At 41.2% G+C, this 22,063-nt stretch overlaps 2 protein-coding genes across 3 annotated transcripts in view; one reads left to right on the top strand and one right to left on the bottom strand.

Moving 5' to 3' along the window:
- The window catches only part of LOC117551337 (coiled-coil domain-containing protein 85A-like), a 72,604-nt gene extending 64,701 nt beyond the window's left edge, over nucleotides 1–7,903 (bottom strand). The window contains exons 1-2 of one of the 2 annotated variants that reach the window (XM_034224190.1): nucleotides 7,188–7,903; nucleotides 4,774–5,827 (exon numbers count right to left, since the gene is read on the bottom strand). In XM_034224190.1, coding sequence (XP_034080081.1) covers nucleotides 4,774–5,827; nucleotides 7,188–7,409 — 1,276 coding nt within the window. In that variant the 5' untranslated portion in view covers nucleotides 7,410–7,903. Of the gene's footprint in view, nucleotides 1–4,436; nucleotides 5,828–7,187 lie in introns of those variants that run through there. The other variant, XM_034224184.1, reaches the window with a different exon arrangement.
- Nucleotides 7,904–9,649: 1,746 nt separating this feature from the next.
- On the top strand, nucleotides 9,650–20,559 carry soul2 (heme-binding protein soul2). Its single transcript, XM_034224201.1, has 4 exons — nucleotides 9,650–9,816; nucleotides 9,904–10,012; nucleotides 18,647–18,797; nucleotides 19,981–20,559. The coding sequence occupies exons 1-4, from the start codon at nucleotides 9,697–9,699 to the stop codon at nucleotides 20,153–20,155; spliced, it is 555 nt and encodes a 184-aa protein (XP_034080092.1). The 5' UTR covers nucleotides 9,650–9,696; the 3' UTR covers nucleotides 20,156–20,559.
- The last annotated feature ends 1,504 nt before the right edge of the window (nucleotides 20,560–22,063 follow it).

Raw genomic sequence — 22,063 nt, 5'->3', positions numbered from 1 at the left:
AATTTCGGGACAGTGTGACAGGGCCTTTAATGGGGCTTCATTTTAATATCGTAACGGATCGAAAAGTTTAGATACATTTTTCAATAAATGGTGCGCTTCCACAAACAACAAAGAACATAATTATTGCATTCAAATTAAGTACGTTGCATACCGCTATTTTATTGTCTTTTTCGGACACCTTTAAAAACTGCCAGACTAGTGAAGCCATTTTGGCGAACTTGTTTTGCCCCCTACAGAGAAAAGTGTCATGTATTTTGCATCACCTGATCGGCTCTCCTGGTCGGCCTTTATTAAGAGTGAATATCGGCCAATAACGATCAGCGACCGATTGATCGGAGCATCCCTACTAATAAGTGACTAAATAAACTACTAAACCCTATCACGACGACACAAGTCCACCTTTAGCTTAACGGTGTTGATGTATATTAGCCTAGTATTAACTTTTTACTTCCGGCGATTGCATTTACTTATTTTCCGCAATATACCAAATTCCAATGGGAAAATCCTGTTTCTTTTTGTTGATGGAAACCTTATGGCGCTAACGTCCGGGTTGGCCAACCAAAATAAGGCATCACTGCAACACTCTTAGACAGCAGTTCTTTATAGTTATCCGAAATTATTAATGGGATGGACTCTTGTTTTCACATTAACAAACACTTATCATAAAAATGAGAGCCAACAGCAGACTAACAACGAGCCTGAAACCTAACTTAATGGTCAGGTCCATGCTGCTGAGGACTTGCACTTCCACTCGAATTTCCTTGCACATATTGAGAATGTGACTATGACAAAATAAATGAATGAATGTTAAATCTTAATGTGGTATTTCATCAAAATTCTATATTTAGGCGAGGGCGTAGTGAAAGCATTTAAATCTAATTTGTTTTACGTGTCAGAAGCAATCTGAGTCATTTGCTGACCTATATTTTTTTGGAACTGGACACAGTGTTTTCTTCCTAGTATTCCACTGAGAGCTATAAAGCAGAAAAACTAGAGAGAGCTGGGGATTTACTAAACGTTAAGCATATAGAGTGGTGCAAATGGTATGTGTAATGCATCATCTCAGTTTTTGGTACAGTACATCTCGCCACTATTGTTCCTTGTTAACAGCTGAGTCAGGGATCCTGTGTCCACCCAAGGTACAAAGCTATTTCCCATGGCCTCAGCTGTAATATAGAGCACCTCCACTCAGTACTACAGAAATCATTACTGCTGCAGGAAAACCATAGGACAGCACCAACACACGTTCATGTTACAGAGAACAGAAAGCCTTCATATACATATCAGTATATCTAAGGGTATAGGGGTTTTACAACTAATTGAAAAGTCTTAATTTAAAAAAAGAAAGAAAGATGATTCTAACCAATTCACCACAGTTGTTAATATGCCTGTGGACTGTACAGAATATGTATATAGCTGCCGGATGCTGAATATAAAGCAACTGTATTTACACAACACAACCCACTCGTGTTTTTATTGTCAATGTCAGGATATGGTGCCTTTATTAGCTAACAAACGCTACGTCTAAAATCATATGTTGATATTTTTCTGCACTTCTGCACAATAAAATAATCTGATCGTTATTCCATTTTTGGCAGACCTTACGAAGGGCAGAAAAATAATTGTCAACTATCTGAGATAAGAGAATGTCCTGGCTTTTTCTGAGTTTGTTCACATAATAAAGTGAATCTGCATACTGAATGGATCTAATACTATATACCACGGGGTGAGATCCTGCGTGGAGCCCCCAGATCGAGGGAGATTATCAGTGGTTTTTTTGTATTGATATATAACGCCATTAATACGTTTATTTTATTTCTCTGAAAAAGCAAGGCTCCATATTAGAGAACTTATATAAAAAGTTATATAAAAATGGTAATTGGAATGTCACTAAAGCCCCATTCGAATTAGATTTAGTTCTCTAGGGGAGGTGGTATGATATTACCAATGCCTGCACTGGTCAGTGATTTTCTGTCCAGAGTGCACAGCATGTGGGTATTTCTCTTTTTTAACAACAGTGGAATTCCATGAATGTTCAACATTTATTAACATGGTAACAGATGGAACATCAAGTCAGCCAAGACATCTGAACTAAACACTAAGGAATGGAAAGAATGAATACAGAAATGTTGCACACCACATCAACGGCATTCACAACCGCATTCTCTTTTAAACCTGATGGTAAATGGACTGCATTTATATGGCGTATTTTCCAGTCTTTGCAACCCCTTTTAGCACCTTTACATACAAAAGGTGCCTACCAGTAAAGGAGACTAACATTCAAACATTCACAAATCGTTGGCCATGCCACCGTGAGTTAGGGTTATGTAATGTATGTATGCAAAACAACCAATGATAGAGCAAATACATTAACAAGCAATACACATCACCAAACCTGTCTCTTAAAGAGGTAACTTTTCCCAATTAAGAGTTGGCACGATTGGACAATAAAGCTTCAAATGTGTATATTGATTATATTGATAAAAGTAAATAATTAATATGATTTACATGGTTAATTATGTTTTTAGTATTTCAGCCGGGTCATTGAGGGTTGATTCCCTATGTAAATGATATAAGACATTTCATACTGGATCAAATTATAATAGTGTTATAGAACAGCCAACCATGTATAAGCTGTTCTTTTAGTGTTTTTTTGGTGGAAATGGACTGAAAAGATAACTGTCTCTTAAATGCATCGTTGTTATTGTGAAAGATTGTATAATTAAAACAGAGATTGTTGTATCCTAAATCACAGTATTGTGTACACTTGAAAGATGGGTAAAGTAAGTTGGTGTGCCTCAAAAGGGCAAAATGGCTGAGGTGGAAGAAGTACTCAGGCCCTTTACTTGAGTAAAGGGTCAGTTTTACCCTCCAACGGACCCTGGACACAACGCGTACATTTGTCAAAATCATCACTTTCAAAGTAAACACTCAGAAATACATGAACCAAGATAAACAGCTTTTTGTCACGTCACAAGGGACTGCTTAAGATTATTTCATGCCACTAAAATTAATTCAGGCTTAAAAGCTCAGAAAATCACATAATGTGTCTTCTGCTGTCAAAATAAAACCTACAATATTGTGCATGTGGGAATATATTTCAACATATCAGACATGTGGAGCTACTGTCAAAGGAGCTCTAATTAAAACAAGTGTACAGCTCACAAACACAATGGTGTGTGTGTGTGTGTGTGTGTGTGTGTGTGTGTGTGTGTGTGTGTGTGTGTGTGTGTGTGTGTGTGTGTGTGTGTGTGTGTGTGTGTGTGTGTGTGTGTGTGTGTGTGTGTGTGTGTGTGTGTGTGTGTGTGTGTGTGTGTGTGTGCGTGCTAGCTAAACACACACACCTAGCGTACATACAGTATGTAACCCATACGCTCTGGAGAGTTGCATCACCCACGTTCCCCTGCTTACAAACACACAGAAGAGTACACACCTCCCTCACTGTCTTACTGCACCTGTGTGTGTTAATGTGTCTGATTGTAATTATGTCTCCTAAACTTGGTCTGAGCATAGTTGAGGTTATGACATTTGGGTGAATTTGACCTTGTCTTTCCATTCGTACATAAAACGAAGATCATCTATGACCTGATCTATGACCCCTGGGGCAGCACACATTAGAACCATAGGATTTATAAAATACTGATTCTGTGTCTATTCTTTACATCACCCATAGGATTATGTAAAGTGGTTATGTAGCTAAAAGTTGGCAACTGTGGGCGTCGCCATGTTGGCAGTTACGCAAACTCCTGACTATTCCAAAATTAACATCTTTGTTGGAGTTGAGGCAACTTGTGGTATGGCAGACAGCAAGCGTTCCAGACAAAATTCCCCTGTAACTCAAAGTGGTCAGGTCCTGAGAAAATGTAAGCCTTGACATAATAAAGAATACAAAAAATCATACAAAAAATGCCCCAACCGTACAGTTGTCATTAATAGGGATATGAGCTGTAGAGACAGTTGATTTGTGCCTTAAGGTTGGGCACTTTACCATGGGGAATGGCTCAGCCAGCCTCAAGTGGCCATTCTGTGAACTGCATGTGTTGGCACTTCCTGAAAAAGCTATTAGTTTAAAAGACCTTGGCAAATGATCTAATCAAGGTCAATTTCTTTTCATATGCTTTTTCCAGAATCTTTAACTGCATCTCGTGGTCTTGACAGCTGATGGTGTTAGCTCAGTTCTCATGGAGATGGTTGATCTGTAGATATGTGGGAAATGTAGCTGCCTCTTAATCTGTGCTCATCTGTATGTCCACATGTATGAGGTTTCGGTGGAATCAAACTCTTAAGCGACATGGAGATGGTGCAGAGTTCAGTTCTGGATTACTGTTTGGACTGTTGTCAAGTTAAGTGTGAAAAACATTAAGAGTCAACAACATTTGTTTATCTGGCCGAAAAGTCTACTTTTTTATTTTTCTGATAATAGTATTTCACTGCAATATGTATTTCCACTAAACCTCTTGCACAATAGTTGTTGGTCGAGAATGTCTCTATTCTGCTGGTGGGTCACTGTGCCATATTCTCACTTGGCATGGATACAGACCTGGTTCAGGTCTTGGTTTAAGGCCAGGGCATACATATAAATAGTGGGTTTCTGTTAGTTTGTTGGAAGCTAGCTAAGTATAATTAATATCCATTCTTTCAAAGCCAGGTGATTGTGACTCAATCAGTCCAGATTCGCACTGGTATAACTTGTGTATTTTTCTAAATGTTCTTGGTAATGGGTCATGAATGTGTAATGAATTAAATACAAGATAAGAGTTACCCTCTGCCTACCGTTGTACAGACTATGGTGGTGGGGAGACATCTCCTCTCCCGCTGCTCTCCTCTGCTCCCTGCCTGGGGATCCACCGCTAAACCTCCCCTTACCGTGCTCCATCCCGGGGCTGTGCTGATAGTGCTGGTGGGGCCGTATAGACTCCGGACTACCCACGATCACCCGCCCTTTCCTCAGGTGCTCTGGGGTCCGCATCGCTGCAAGCATGGCCTCCGGACTCCCACAGCATGCCCCCCCCATGTGACTTGAGCGGTGTCTCTGACCCAGCTCTGGGCTTGACTTGGCGGTGTTCTTCCCACGGCCGGGTGATGTCTGCCCTGACATAGATAGCTGTTTGTGGACTAGTAGGTCAGAGCTGTGGGGTTTTGGGTTGGAGTCACATGGTATCCTGGTGGGAGACTTACTGTGTTTCTCCTGGCTGTGACTCCGAAGGCCACGAGGGTCCAAGTCGGTGAGGGATCCCCCTCGGGGGCGGCACGACTGGGGGAATGTGTAGTACTCCGGGGTGGAGCTGTGCCTCCTTCCTGTGGATTCACACACATCTCCTGGTTTCCGGTGGTGTTCCGAAGAGATGCATCTTGACCCAGGACTGGCGTTGGAGCCCAGGGGGGGGGGTTTGAGGTTGTCTGGGCTGTCCGTGCTCCCTGCGCTGGAGGTGCTGCTTCCATCGCCTACATCCCGCAGCAGGCCAGGTGCTGGGACACCTCCACCCATTTGATACAAGCTGCTCTGACTGTCAATGGAGCTCCTACGCCCGGTTCCTCCGTGCCCCCCCACAACTCCTCCAGCCACGGCAGCAGTCCTCTCCTCCTCCAGCATGAGGCACACCTCCTTGAGCTCCAGGTTTTCCCGGATGACCTCCAACTGGCGCTGCTCCAGCTCCTTCAGCTTCTGCAGGTAGATGGCCACCTCCTTCCTCATCAGGCCGGCGCTGTAGCGGCCCAGACGCTGCCACTCTCTCGAAACACGCTTTCCCTTCTGCCGGTCGTCGTCCAGGAAGCAGCACAGGTCCCGCAGCTCCTGGTTGTCCTCCTGCAGTTTCTGGTTTACGTCCTGGTTAACATTGGCACACAAAAAGAAGCACACACAGAGCAGAAGTAAGTGATGATATCCACATTCCTGCTGGAATTTCTAAATGTTTTAATTCTTCAATCCCACATGCTGCTTCGCAAAACAATAGGGCCGTTACTACCTCAGTACTACATCAGTAGTTTTTCAGAGCAAGTATATATTTGTTGTCATGTTTCCAGGTTTTCTGTCATGTGCACAGCTAAGGGATTTGTAAAGCAGGAGCTGAAAATCCCACATTTTCTTAATTGTGATTACAGTAGTAAGTGTTTGTAAAATCGCACTTGTAGCTTAGACTTGCAACTGAACACTAAGCCAACGATAAAAATAATAAATATTGTGTACTGCCATTTAATATAAAATCATCTTATGATTACAGGATATGATTTGTGTTCCATTTCCCCAGCCCTAATACATAATTGTTGTCATTTGACATAAAGATATTTACTGATTTACTGTGATATAAAACACAGAAAAACCAGAAAACCTAACATTGGAAAGGCTAGAACAAGGTAATAATTGGCTCTATTTAGCATTTACTCAAGAACCATCCTTAAGGACTATTTTGACATACTTGTACTTGACTTGAGTATTTCCTATTCCAAACTACTTTTGAAAAGCAGTATTTTAGTTTTTACTGCACTACATTTAATTAAGACTACTAGCTACTTTATGAAAATAAAAACACATGATAAATGATATGATGCAGTACTGTATTACTTATATACCCAGTTTTTTAAGAGGAAATACAATTGGCACCACATGTATTTGTTGGTTATACATGTTATACATTTGTTGGTTATAAAAGTGATTATGCAAATTAAGTCAAATATAATAATGGTTTACTGTGAAGAAGCTGCTCTGCATATTGAGTACTATGTTTGATACTTGAAGTACATTTTGCTCATAATAAAGGGTTGTACTTGTAATGGAGTATTTTAAGATTATATTATATTATATATACAACATTATTTGTTATTTTACCCCCCCCCCCCCCCCCCCCACGCTCGCGAAACAGAGGGCCTCATCATCTAACTTTGCTTGGGGCCTCAAGTTGACCAGGGACGGCCCTGCTTTTACTCAAGTAAAGGGTCTGAGTATTTCTTCCACCTCAGCCATTTTGCCCTTTTGAGGCCATATTTCAGATTGCTTCGTCTCTTAATGATCATGCCCTAGAAGATGATTAGGGCCACATGTGATTTTCTTTTTTTGGATCTGACCAAAAGTGTTTTTTTATTTGTTTTATTCTGATATTAAAGTCAGAAATCTGAGAAAAACAATTCACATCTGGCCCTTATCATCTTCCATATACTGTGCAGATCCCCGACCTCCCCACCCAGCTCACCTTTAGACTCCGGATCTCGTTCAGGTGCTGCTGGAGTCTCCGGTTGACCTCCCGCATCAGATTGCCGTGCTCCACGATGGCGCTCCTCTTCCCCGCCTCTGCTCTCCGCAGTCTCCGCACCAGCTCCTCTTTGCCCCACTTCAGCAGCTCCTCGTCGCTGATTTTGGAGATATCCTCCGCCGGACTCTCAGCGCTTTTGGACACCTGCGCGCCTTTCTCCATCCTTTTAGTTGAGGTTAGCAAGGGAAATAAGTCTGGTCGATTTCGGAAACACCAAACCAAGCCTGACAGGGATAACTCTGATCCTACTTATGTTCCCACCAACCCACCCATTTTTTTTACGTCCGTGGATTTACATCGTTTTCAGTTAGGCTGAGCCTCGCCCATGCTGCGGCTCGGGTCTCCGCTCGGGTCTCTGCGGCTGCTGCTGCTCTCTCCCGACTGTTAGAGCTTCAGTCCGCACTCTGCTGCGGCTCTGGCTGTGCCCTCGCTCGGCTTGACGGGGCGGTTTCTCTCCAGGTGCATGCCGGCCGCCTTTGCGCACTCCCGCTGCTCAGTGCGCACTACCGCTGCCCGACCGCTGGGGAGGAGGAGGGGAGGGAGAGGAGGAGGTGGACTACAAGGGGAGGCTGCAGGTGTATATCCAGGATGAGAAGGTGCGTTAGTGTGGAGGAAAGAATCTCCCTTCTCTCACTCCTTCACCCTCTACCTCTCTCCTAACGTCTTTTGTATCGGGTTGCGCCATCTGCTGATGGAATCCGGCCATTACTAAAACATAATAATGATAATAAACTTTTTTTATATGGCAAAAACATAGTTGCAAAGTGGTTTAACATTAAAATACACTGACAGCAAGTGAATTAAACAAAAGCAACTAAACATAAAAACATATAGTAAAACACATAAAATAATACAACAAAAATAAATAGAATACAAATAAATGAAAAATAAAATAAGACTAAAAATTAAATTACATAAAGGCAATTCTCAAAAAAATTACTTAAAAGAGCTAACATTTTGCAGCACTGCTCTCCTCAGGACCTTGGAACGACCGACAGGAATTCCTCTGAGGATCTCAGGGTGGGGGCCATGGGGTGGGGCAGAGGGATCTAAAAGGTCAGATAAATAACTTGGGGCCAGGCGTCTCAAGGCCTCAAAGGTCATCAATAAAGTCTTAACATTTTTATTATACCGACCAAAGTTCCAGCACACAAATAGTATTTAGAAGTGCACAGCAGCTTCAGAAATTATACAAATAAAATATAAGCTGTCTTTAAATTAAAAGATTTTAGCGGTGATGATGCGGTACTCGGTTTATCTAAGCCAGGGGTCTCAAACTCAAGGCCCGGGGGCCAAATCCGGCCCGCGACTTCATTTTATGTGGCCCCGCAAGAGCTTGCAAAGAATATAATACGTTTATTATACGGTTACATGCCACTTTACAGAAGCAGGTTGCCAACTACATGTCCCACAATGCATCTCGTTTTGTGACATGCGCACTGAAGAGACTTGCAATTATTTGCCCTGGACTTCTGCTTTCAGACTAATTACAAAGTTATTATCCTATCCGATAATAATCCAATTCAGAAGCAGTAATGTAATATAATACATTATTTTATATATATATATGATATAGTTATATAGTTACAACCGGCCCTTTGAGTGCAACCTTTATGCAAATGTTGCCGGCGATGAAATTGAGTTTGACACCCCTGATCTAAGCTGTTTACCCTGCTGATTGCATTTGTACTTCAACTATTATAAAAGTGGTGCTAGTATGTAGAGAGTGTCCTGCTGATCAAAACGTGGGCCCTGTTTGTGCACCACTGAGCATCTTTCATATAGATAATGCAAATATTGCCTGACTCTATGAAATATACCCACATATTCCTCCCCCTTTCACTTGCGTTCCGCCTACAAACTCCGCCAGGACAGTGTCACGTCTCGGCTCAGTCTAATTAATGCAGAGGGAAAATTACAACTGATTTGACTTTAACAACGTTTAAGACTTCATCTTTTAACTTTGAGTAAAACAAATCTGCTGATTTATGTTGATAATGGAAAAAAGGCTTTTTCATCCCAATGACGTTATGGACTGACATGGAATTTCCGACACTGTTTGGCCACAACAAAATGTTGCTTCAGAATCAGGTAACAATCAGAAACAGGTTTATTGCCAAGTAAGTTCACAAGTATGAGGCAATAAACCGGTTTCTGATTATTTTCTCTGATTCAGCTCACTTGGGGGCTTGCTCTAATACTATAGATCGAGAAGTTCTAGTACTCAATTGGTAATGTGCATCAAAACAATGAATCATTAAGGAGAAGACACTTTCATTATCATTCCAAAACAAACAGTGAGGCCAAGACTGCCTGGAAGAGGAACAATGTGGCAGGGCCTGTGTGACCTGATGGACTGGTTGCTTGTGATGGAACATTCCCCTCAGTATAAATGAGCAGCAGAGTGTCTGCTGCTGCGTCTGTGAAGAAACGTTAGAGAGTCGAGAGGATGCAGCTGTTACCCTCCCTGCTGATTCTGGTGCCGCTCTGCCGAGGACAGGAATGGGAAGCTCCAGAGTATTGCCGTGGCAGCCCATGCGCCCAATTCACAGTTGTTAATAAAACAACGGTAGGTTGTTAGCGCAGTTCACACACAAACTGTTGTTTTTTGCACTTTCTCTAAAGTTTTATTAAAAACAATTTATATTGTCTACAGGACTTTGAGGAGCGTTTGTATGTTGCCACTGCATGGATTACAACCAAGATACCCAACCCTACGGCGTATGATCTGATCGCTGCAAGTGCGAGGCTGAAGAGTGTGGCAGGTATGTCAGATGTCTTTGGTGGTTTACTAATCTATTGTCCAAAGAATGCTTAACAAAATCACACAGTTTTTAGCTGAAATGTTCAGAGATAAAGCCTCAGGAAAAGCAAGATATCTAACGATTGCATAAAATACATTTTATAGACATAGTATCACGGTGGGAAGAAAAGGGAGAAGGCCAGCACCCTTTGTTATGTGAATGTTCTTGGGTTATCTCTATTACTAAGGGAAGTTAGCACAACATTCACAGAGTGCAGAGTGTATACAGGTGTGGTTGAATCAGAGTACATTTAATAAATAGTTATAAAATTAAAAGCAAATTTGATAAACCAGGGCAATTCATGTGCTGTAAATAAACTACTAAAACCAGTGGTGGATTGAAGTACATTTACTCACGTACTGTAGAACTAGTTTGACATTATTTAAGTATGTTTAATAACTTTCAGTCCAGCACATTCTGGAAGCGGATATTGAACTTTTTAATTTTGTTCAACTCATAGTTACCTTTTACATATATAACACACACGATAGCTTATATGAATTAGCATTGTGTTACATATTGACCCAGTGTTTTACAAAGTATCTTAAAGGTCCCATGTCATGGCCATTTCTACTGATCATAATTCCATTGTTGAGGTCTACTAGAATAGATTTATATTGTGCAATTTTCCAAACTCACATTGGTTTCTCATACAGCATCTCTGTATAGTATGTGTTCACTCTCTGTCCTAAACGGCTTGTTGATTATTTTCGTCTTGTTGTGAGACAGCGAGACACATGCCCCTTTCACACCAGCGCTTTTTCAGCTCCGGCTCGGAGCTGAAGCCTGAAAAGCGCCGGTTTTTCCTGTTCTCACCGCAGCGGCGCCGGCTCTTAGCTCCGGAATCCGGTTCACTTCCAACTCCAAAAAATTGTCGGTCTAGAGGCAAGAGCTTCGGAGCTAAGAGGTGGCGTCGCTTACGTCTCTCTTACGTCGAGGCGTGCAGGAAACTAAACCCACCTCCCCTGAACATGGGTCAACTGAAGAGTCTCGTCATGCCTGCCTACAAGCAGTAGTGCTTATAAACACACTTTATAAAGTCAGGCAACACTAACCAGGCTTCGTGTGATTCTGTTTATTTGTACCTTACTTTGACCATCCGTTCACTGCTATTGATCATTGTGGAGAGAGGCAGACGTTTTGTTTTGTATTATAGCAGCTATCGGTAGTAGAATCATAATAAAAATAGGCCGGTAAAATGTGCCTGTAGAAAACGGTGTAGGCCTATGCCACAATAGGATAGCAATAGCAAGTAGTCAGTTTAGCTTCGGTTGCTATGCTAACATCACCCATTTTATACCAGATAAACTTTCATAAGAGCGTTGTGATACAAAACAGCGTCCATTCAGACTGACACACATTCACTTAGGCTAAGGGGAACTGGGGATATGTATCAGCTGCTTGTGTGAGTCGGACAGTGAATACTTTAGAGCGGCCGCTGCAGTGTGAGCTAACCGGGAGCTAACGGAGGAGAATAAACTCCCATGGAATAGCAGCCAACAGTGCAGCGGTCGGTAAATGCTGCAGAAACACATTAATAAACAATGAACCACGGCACTCTGGAGCAAGGTATAAGGTTGGAGAAGTCGTTATTCAATTTATTCTGGCTTCGTGTGATAAAAAGCAACACGATCATCGACCCGACGCAGTTCCCCGTTGTTGTTGTTGTTGTGAGCGTCGTAATGCCGTTGGGGAGCAAATCAGCGATGTAAACGGTGACGTCATGACGCAGCAGCGGCAGCACCAGTCGGGTGCTGGGCGGTGTGAACAGAGCGGGAGCAGAAAAGGGAAACCGGAGCTGAACCAGAAAAGCTCTAGCTCGGAGCTAGAAAGGGAAAAGCGCTGGTGTGAAAGCCGCAACAGTGAAACCCAAGCCGAAACCAGGCCGAAACCAGTCCTAAAAAAAACGTCAGTGTTAAACTAATAAAGTATGCGCAGTCATTGTTCTTCTCTCATCCATTTATTCAGAAGTAGGAACCAGCAGCATGGCAGTGCTGCGTAATCAACAACAAGAGATATATCGCTCCACGCTTGCTTATGACGTCACAATGGGACATACCATTAAACATGGAGTAAGGGTGCACAATGGGACGTACCATTAAACATGGAGTTAGGGTGCTATTACAAAGTAATACTTAACACTCCCACTCAACCTTAACTCTATGGGTTACATGAAAACAAAACAACAATATAATAAGGCTTCTCTTTTGCCTTAACAATGTGAATACACTCGTGCACTTTTAAGTGCCAAACATGTCTTGAGCAAACCTCTTTAGTTGTAGCTTTGTAGCTGGCTTGGTCATGACATCAGCAATCATTAACTCAGTAGGGCAGTACTCCAAAGTTAACTTTCCGTTATTTACAGTTTCCCTAATGAAATGGTACTTAATATCAATGTGTTTGCTCATTTGCCTGTTTACTGGGTTTTTGGCAAGGGCTATAGTACCTTGGTTGTCCTTGTACACCTTTGTTTGTGCATACTGTGTCTATACCTTTGAGTAGCTGATCTAAATAGATACATTATTGTATAGCTGATGCTAAAGACATGTATTCTGCCTCACAGGTGGATAATGCCACTGTTGGTTGTTTCTTTGTTTTCCATGAGATCAGAGAGCTTCCTTTACTTAGACTGACACAATATCCTGATGTGCTACGCCTGTCTGTTGCATCTGATGCCCAGTCAGCATCACAGTACACTTTTAGACCTAGTGCCTCTCTGTCATTTCTCTTAAAGCATAACTCCTGTTCTGTTGTGCCTTTTAGATATATGAACACATGTTTTACTGTGTTCCAATGTTCCTCTGTTGGTTCAGCCAAGTGCTGAGATAGTTTACTGACCACAAAACCTATATCTGGTCTAGTACATGTGGACAAGTAAATTAAACTTCCCACTGCCTCTCTGTATTTAGTTGGGTCTGTCAATTTTTTAGAATCAACTGTTTGTTCAAGTTTTGGCTCACATGGGGTGCCCCTGGCCTTGCAATCCTGCATTTCAAATCTCTCTAGGATTTTGCCTATATATTTCTTTTGGGACATTTTAACTTCACCTTCTGTTTGGTAAAAATCAATTCCCAGGAAATGTTTCAACTTTCCCAGGTCCTTCACTTTAAACCTGTCAGAAAGCATAATCTTTACACCTTCCAGTACATTTTTGTTGCTTGCTGCTATGATCAGATCGTCAACCCATACAATCATGATGACCTTTTCATCATGTTTCTCTCTTGTATACACACAATGATCAGCTGGATTCTGTATGAAACCGTTCTCACTCAGACATGTGTGTAACATAGCATTCCAGTTTCTACCTGATTGCTTAAGGCCATAGAGAGACTTTTGCAACTTACAAACTAGGTTTTCTCCAGTTATTGACTTTTCTTCATAGCCTTCTGGTTGCTCCATATATATTTCACAATCAATGGGTGCATGCAAATAGGCTGTCTTAACGTCCATCTGGTGTACAATGAGTCCCTCTTGTGCTGCTTTCTGCATGAGTACTCTTACACTTGTCATATCAGCTGTGGGAGAAAATGTCTCTTTGTAGTCTGTTCCTGGTTTTTGACTGTAGCCTTTTGCTACAAATCTTGCCTTGTATTTATCTGATCCATCAATGTCACTTTTGAGTGCATAGACCCATCTTCCCCCCACTGCCTTTTTACCTGGTGGCAACTGGGTTAGGTGGAAGGTCTCGTTTTCCTCCAGAGATCGCATCTCCTCGTCCATGGCATTCTTCCACTGCCTTGACTTTGCTGACACTATGGCATCATTGTAGGTTTGAGGGATATCACAGACTGCTCTGTAGCAAAAGTCCATGCATGTGTGTGCTTTGTCCTCTGCATCCTCAGTCTCAAAATCCCGTAGATGAGTTGGTCTCCTTTTGTTTCTCTGTGGATACCTTTTGGTTACAGTCTCTGTGGCTTTACTCGGCTGTGTACATTCAGTCTCTTCAAGTAAAGTCTCAGGCACATAAATCTGAATACCATGACTTGATACATTTTCCACATTTATATCATTGCCTACGGCCCTGGAGTGTGCATCCTCATGACCACATTCTATGTGTGATTCAGATGTTTGTGTTTCCTTTTCTTTTGCGCTTTTGGTTGTGAATTTCACCAACCTGTGCTTTTGCACCTTCTCTGTTTCTGGGTAATACACCAGATTAGCTGGGCTGTTTTTATCATAGCCAATGAAAACCCCTTGCTCACATCTAGAGTCTAGCTTCCCTTTTTACTTGTTTGTAAGCAAGACATGTTGTACCAAATTTTTGCAGTTTGGATACATTTGGTTATTTGCCTGTGAACAACTCGTATGGCGTTTTCTTTGTGCGCCTGCTGTAGCACCTGTTCCTTACAAAAACTGCAGTCTGCATAGCGTAGTTCCATAGCTTGTCTGGTAACCCACTCTCTATCAGTAGGCATCTGCTCATATCATAGAGAGTTCGCCAGCTTCTCTCTGCTGTATCATTTTGGTGTGGTGAATAGGGTGCAGACGTTTCATGTCTAATCTTATTTTTAGTTAAGAGTGCCTGAAAGTCTCGGCTTGTAAACTCAGTGCCGTTGTCTGAACGAATACACTTGACTTCTCCATAAGGTGCTATGTCTGCCAAGAACCTTTCTGTGGCTTGCACTGTATCACTTTTTGACTTCAGAAAATATACCATCACGGTGCCTGAATAGTCATCTGTAAATGACTGTGCGTATCTGTGGCCTTCTCTGCTCAGTGTTGACATGGGACCAGTTAAATCAGTATGTACTAGCTCTAAGGGTTTCTCAGCCTTTCTGTCTGGCTCCCTATTTCTAGTCTGTGTGAATTTTCCTTGTGTACACACTTCACATAACTGACTAGGCTTAACTGCTGTTCCTTTTATCTCCATGCCTGTCACTACACTTTGTAATTTCTGTACATCTTCATAGTTGCAATGACCCAAAATGTCATGCCAAGTTTGCATATCATGACACCCTTTACATTTTTCAACATTTTCTTTAACAGTTGGCAAGTAATACAAATGTCCACTCTCGTGTATGTCAAACCTGCTACTGTCCTTGGTAAGTTAACCATGTGGCTTTCTCCTTTCTTGAAGGTGATTGTCGCTCCTCCATTTGCAGCTCTTGCCACAGAGAAGATGTCATGTGGGTATGAAGTGCATCCCGTAGCTGTGCGCTGTGCTGTCGTCCAGTGTCGTCTAGCAGATGCACGATCGCTGTTCCTCTGCGTTGTGCTATTCCGCTGCATTTGGTCCCGTCAGCTGACTCCACTGAATGTGTCCCTGAAAGGAATGAGTCATCAAAGCTGTCAAACTTTTCAATATCGTTCACGATGTGGGATGTTGCTCCAGCGTCCACCATGATGCCTCTCATCTCTATGTTGTCTGGAGGTCTCCCGCTCTTCGTGTGCTTTGCCTTGAAGAATTGGTCTTGTTCGCTGTTTTCCTCCTCTTTCACTTTTCTGACACCATCTTGTCCCCCTTTTTTCTTGCACAGGGATTCTTCGTGTGTGTTATTTTTGCAGTAACCACACCACACTTTTCTGTAACATGTTCTTGCCTTATGCCCTCTTATTCCACATTTGTAGCATATAACGTTAGCATCTTCTTATTTTCTATTGTTAGCAGACATCCTGCCGGGGCCTCTGCCTTGTCTAACATTAGTTTTCATCACGTTATCTGTGGTTTCTTTTATCTTCCATTTTTCTGCCTCTTCGTATACACGCAGTCTCCTTTTAAAGTCTATGAATGTAACGTTATCTTCATTCTGCGTTACATGAACAGCCAGTGGCTTAAAGGTGTCTGGTAGTCCTCCTATTATCATGGCGATTATGAGTCCGTCGCTCATGGTCTCACCTGTTTCCCTCAAAGCCGTGATAATGTTCTCCGCCCGTATAAGGTAGTCAGTAACACTTTAGCTGTTTGTCACGTGTAGCTTGGTCAACGACGTGTAGAGGTTTATTATCCGTGGTTTACTTTTTCCAGAATAATGTTCTTTCAATATTCTTAGAGCCTTCCTGCCATCATCAGCGGCATCGTGTCTTATCAGTGATAGGCTTTTATCATCTATCAGTCTTATTAGCTCAGCATAGCAATCAGCATTCTTTCTCCTGTCTTCTGTTAGCTGTTCAGGACTATTTCCAGTGGGTTCATGGAGAACAGTTTCTTTTAATTTCAGGATATGTAGGCAACCTAAGAATCTTGTTTCCCAAAGGTCATACTTATCGTCGGTTCCATCGAACAAAAGCTGTGGCGCGAAAACTCCCGTTGCTCTGCTTGCCATCTTGTTAGCACAGCGATTAGCTTGCTAAACTAGCTTGTTAGCATTGGGTTCTCACGTAATACGTCGCGTGTAATATCTCCCGCCACTTCTTTACTTATTGGTCCACATAGTTTGTAGAAGTCCCGTGTAATACTTCGCGTTAAACTTCTTCCGGAAAACTAACATGAGTCCAACTTTGCCTGGGCCCATAACCTGTTAAACTAATAAAGTATGCGCAATCATTGTTCTTCTCTCATCCATTTATTCAGGGATAGGAACCAGCAGCATGGCAGTGCTGCGTAATCAACAACAAGAGATATATCGCTCCACGCTTGCTTATGACGTCACAATGGGACATACCATTAAACATGGAGTAAGGGCGCACAATGGGACGTACCATTAAACATGGAGTTAGGGTGCTATTACAAAGTAATACTTAACAGTCAGAATTCTGACTTTAATCTCACAATTCTACGGAGCCCTGGAGGGTTCATAGAGAGAAAAATAAATAAAACGTGGCCACGTTTTACTTTCTCGTGCGCACGCTTTAGTAACTTGTGCGCACGAGTTACTAAAGCGTGCGCACGAGTTACTAAAGCGTGCGCACGAGTTAATAAAGCGTGGCCTCGTTTTATTTAAATTGAGGGATTCCTGTCCGTGACTCACAGTATCTGCTGCCCACAGCTGTTTTGTAGAAGGAAAACCTCCTTCACTTTATGAAATCTCTGCGGCACCAGTGGCCTGTACTACGAAGCAGGATTTGCTATTTACTATTCATTCATGAAGTATGACGCTGCGCTGTCAGCACGCGTCTCCATGTTTGTGATTGGTCAAATGTTGCTAACCCCGTCCCTTTCACGTGAGCGCGCTCTCAGCCGGACAGAGAAACCCTGGTTGATTTACTGAGTTGATAACCAGCTTCGTAGGACCGCTTATCGACATCGCGTTTGTTAGGGTCAGTTAAGCCGGGTAAATCAAACATATCCAGGTCCAGGGTCTGTTGAACTGGCTTCGTCGTACAGGGCACTGGAGGCAGTAACGTGTAACTCAGCAGAATCTGAGAAGAGCAGCACCAGCTGCAAAGAGCTGTGCCTTTTACTGTTTACTTCACTGCGTTTCCCTTCATTAGAACAGCTGAATAGAGATCGAGGCTGCTACGTTTAACCACACACACACATCGAACTACCAGAGTATTCCCCCTCGCTTTATGAAGGAGATGTCCTGTCACCGGGGCGCATGATGTGTGTGTGTGTGCTCAGCTCCGCTCTGTGTGCGTGTTCGTGTGTATCCGACACCACCGGCATTTGTTTTCAAATTACCACGAACAGCACACACACAAAACGAGGCCACGCTTTATTAACTCGTGCGCACGCTTTAGTAACTCGTGCGCACGCTTTAGTAACTCGTGCACGAGAAAGTAAAACGTGGCCACGTTTTATTTATTGTTCTCTCTATGAACCCTCCAGGGCTCCGTACAATTCTGACTTTAAAGTCAGAATTTTTTTTTTAAAGTCAGTCATTTTTTTTTTTTCTGAGATTAAAGTCAGAATTCTGACTTTTTTCTCAGAACAAAAAAAAACATGTTTTTTTAATGTGGCCCTAATCCTCTTCCGTAGAAAAGGATTTGTGCCATGTGAATTTATTTTTGAGATCTGAGAAACTGAATTTTATTTTATATTTATGAGGAAAAATTGTCACTTGTTAGCAAAACGTTTCTCAGAATACTTAATTTAATCTCAAAACATTTTCCACATTTCACTGCATAGTGATTCACTTGCCATTTGAAAACCATATCACACACCCAATGCAGACAACAAGAAGAACACTTGGCTTTAATTCGTCCCTGGAACTCAAGTGTTGAGAATCTATCCTGGTTCTCATGAAATGGGCGGGGTATATCAATCAATCAATGTTTATTTATATAGCCCAATATCACAAATGTTACATTTGTCTCAGTGGTCTTCACAGTTTGTACAGAATATCAGTATGACAATACGACACCCTCTGTCCTTAGACCCTCACATCACATCGTATATTATTGGTAGAAGAACAACAGGCCAGAGATTAATTTTAAATAAATCAAGCAGATTGTCCTCCAGATATTGTTGAATTTGTCTAACCTCTCAGAGATTTTTGCCTCTATCAAACGTCTTGCAAACATTTTTTAGTTTATCCAAGTGTCTTTCAATGAAAGGTTTTAACACAAGCTTGGTATCCTTAAATCAATACAAAATAATCAATAGCTCCAGGGAATTGTTACACATTTTGTAATTGTTGACAAGATGACAAACATGCGTACGTCCTAATGCTGTGCAGTTTTCCATATAATTTTCTTATATAATTTCTCCTCCAGGTCACTTTGACGCCTGGCCGGTGCTGGTCAACGTCAAAAATGGCAAAGAGTACGCACTATCCTGGTTTGTTCCTCCTGACATGAACATACCTGAAATCACTGACCCATCAGTCCAACTGGAAATTAGACCTGAAGTCAACGTCTACGTCAGGTGAACAATAATTACTTCTTTTTTTTTTTTAAATGTTGCTATTGAATAGTGTTGGAATGAGTCCTAAACACCAAAATGAGTTAGTATTTAAACATTTCTGGTTCCTTTGTCTCAAAGTCAACAGTTTTTTGAATGTCAGCCTGTCTTGAAAATGGCAGTTTCTAAAATGGCTAAATGAGAATAAAAAATCATCATGCCAAGCCTCCTTTAGTTTAGCCGTGGCGATGTGAAGTCATGCAACAGTGATGTCTTTTTTTTATAGCAAAACGTTAAACTTCAACTGTAACAAAACCTCTAACAACGTAAACATGTGTTAGCCACTAATGAAAGTCCAATGGAAAAAACCCATCGCTTTTTGTCGAGGTAGCCCTTACAATGCTAGCTTCCGTTCATTATTGAACATATTAGTCATCAAACAATAAAAAAAATTGTAAGATTTGTATAGTTCAGAAATAGATAACAAATCTAAATAGGACAAAAGTGTTATTTAAACTCAGAAATTACCACATGTAACCTTTATGGGGCTCCTAATTGACTGTGGCTAAGAATGAAAAAACCCCTTTACCAACTTGACAACACATGGGCAGCATTAAGAAAATACATTCAACTGCAACACCAAAAAGCATTTAGGTTAGCTAGGTTAGCAAGCTAGCTTACAGAAGATCTGCAATGATATCTGATCACATTTTTAAAATAAGCCAAAAAAAAAAACTTACATTTTAGGTACATTTCCATTGAAATTGACAATTGGCTAACTTTATAATCCCTGAATGTCAACAAGAGCTCTTTTTACCGTCCCCGTTTCCTTGTTTTTTGTGTTTTGAGCTTCTTGCAGCAGTTATTTTATGCAGCGCTTTTTGTAAAACCAATGCATCTTTGGTGAAGTTGGTGAATGTTTTTTAAATGCTGCACATGTGTTGTCAAGTTGGTGAATATGTTTCTTCATTTGCATGTGTTTTGGCACATATGCATTTTTACATCAGCAACATTTTTGAAACTGCAGCGCGTTTGCACTTGTCAGCCACCATAGTTTCAACATAACATGTATGCAAATCAAAACAGAAAATAATTGTAAAAACTAATCACATAAACACGTCAGACAGCATTCTGAACCTTATAGTGAATGAAAAAGGTATTTGATAAAACAATTAATTTGTGTAATTGTTTCCGCATCATATTAAAGGGTCTTTCGTGGCACTCCAAGCATCGACCAAGGAAAACTGAATGCAAATGAACTTTGTAAAAGCTTGCGCAAAGCTGAAAAAACCTTCAGCATTGAAAGATATGCCGGGGCCGCCTATGAATCCTATTTCGCTCTTACTCACCACAATGAGGTCTGGATAGACAAAACCCAGTAACATGTGCATCCTACTGTATAATCCCTTTAGTATCACTTTATTCATCCTCTATATGAAGATCTTCAGTGTTAGACTTTCGTGTTAAAACGTGTAGTAAACGTATCAGAAATAGACACATATTACACTAATAAATGCAGTATTGTCCCCTCAATGGTAAGGATGCACAATGAAAAATTGTTATTGTATTTTTTGGGGGGGGTTCTGTACCAAACAAGGAGATTATATGAAGTCTGCAGAATGCTGTTTGTAGGGCAGAAAAGGGTGTCATGCTTGTACACCTATTTGAGGAATGTTGTGATATTTCCCAGCAGCCCTAACTACTATGTATGTATAAATAAATCATTATTGTTTCTGATAAAAAAATATATCTGCTGTAAACAATCAATAAACAGTTTTAAACGCTTTACGTGTGCATGTGTGGTTATTGTCACAAGTCTTCCCTTCATATTTAATTAGAAAGATCATCACATGTCAGCCCTGAAGGAAGTCCCTGGCACAGCTCTTCTCCAATTAAACAAAAATGTGACAACTACATCCTTCTTCCTGTTTAAAACCTTTGTGCAAAAGCTGAAGGCATTTGACTTGTCTAATACTCAATCTTAGTTCCAAACAAAACAAGAACAGAGAACATGTCGTCACAATCAGGAAGGACATCTACAGATAGAGTTGTCTGCTTCTGTCATGAAGAAGCGCTTTCAATCTGTTAAGAGAGACCAGCTCCCTGTGTATATATTATTATTATGGCTCATCCTATTTACCAGAATCTAGCTTTTACAATGAAGTCAATTATGCTCTTAACGCAATGCCTATAATATACACGCACCGCAAAACAAACTGGTGACTGGTTTGAATGTCTTCATGGAAATGGAATCCGGTTTGACTGCATTGCAGGAAGAAATGGACCTGAGAGAGTTATGCGCAGAGCAAGAAGATTTGATTTGTTCACCTACACACCCCGTGAACTGAAGACAAAATATGTTAATAACCAAACGACCCATTTGCCATGCATATGAGTTCTTTTTTTACCACATTCTACGGGTGGTTGCACAATCTGCCAAGTTGTCTTGGGAGCAGGCTTGAGGAAAGAGAGGTAACTGTACTCCCAACAAATAAGACGTAATCAGATTACTGTTACATTTCTAAAAATTGGGGATTACAATGTTAGTAAAAACCTAAAAAGAGCATATAGTGTTTGTTGTAAAAGGATCAGATGTTGTCTCTTCTCTGTCAGCTGTACTGTTCTATAGGCTAACACTTTAAGTGTGAATCTATACGCCTACTGCCTGAATCTGCTTTATGGTTTTCACTTTCTTTGGTTATTTTGTTCTGTTTTTAATTCAGTAGGTGAACCTATATGGTTAAACTAAAACAGAGCGTTTCCTGTCAGCTCAGATTTTATTTCTGCCTTTTTAAACTGTAGTATGTGCTCATGTGTTTCAGTGTTGGGCTACTGCCTGAATATGCTGAATGAAAGGCACGTTTTCCCATCGATACAATCTCTTAGCAGAGCACACATTTGTAATTTGCTTTCTTATTTCTGAGGTTACATTGTAATCCAAAAGGAAAGTAATCAGGTTACTTAAATTATGTAATAATTAGATTAGAATATATATATTTTTTACAGGTAATAAGGTTAGGGTTATTTATAATGGAATGTTTTTTTAACGTAACTCTCCAAACCCTCATTGTGAATATGGAAACATTTAAATCCACTGATGAATTCCAGTACTAGTAACGGAGCCTGTGATGCCTGATACTGAGCACTAGATGGTGATGTAGACAAAATCAACAAATAAGAGCATATGTGTAAGGAGCAGCACAAAACAACAGGCTGAATATGAAAATGTTCCTCTAGAACTATCACAAAGCCTTTGCTCAGTACAATATGTGCAGTCACATGTCCCAGCA

Source organism: Gymnodraco acuticeps, unplaced genomic scaffold (assembly GCF_902827175.1).
Source record: "Gymnodraco acuticeps unplaced genomic scaffold, fGymAcu1.1, whole genome shotgun sequence".
NCBI classification, from domain to species: Eukaryota; Metazoa; Chordata; class Actinopteri; order Perciformes; family Bathydraconidae; genus Gymnodraco; species Gymnodraco acuticeps.
This window is presented reverse-complemented; position numbering and strand designations above follow the sequence as displayed.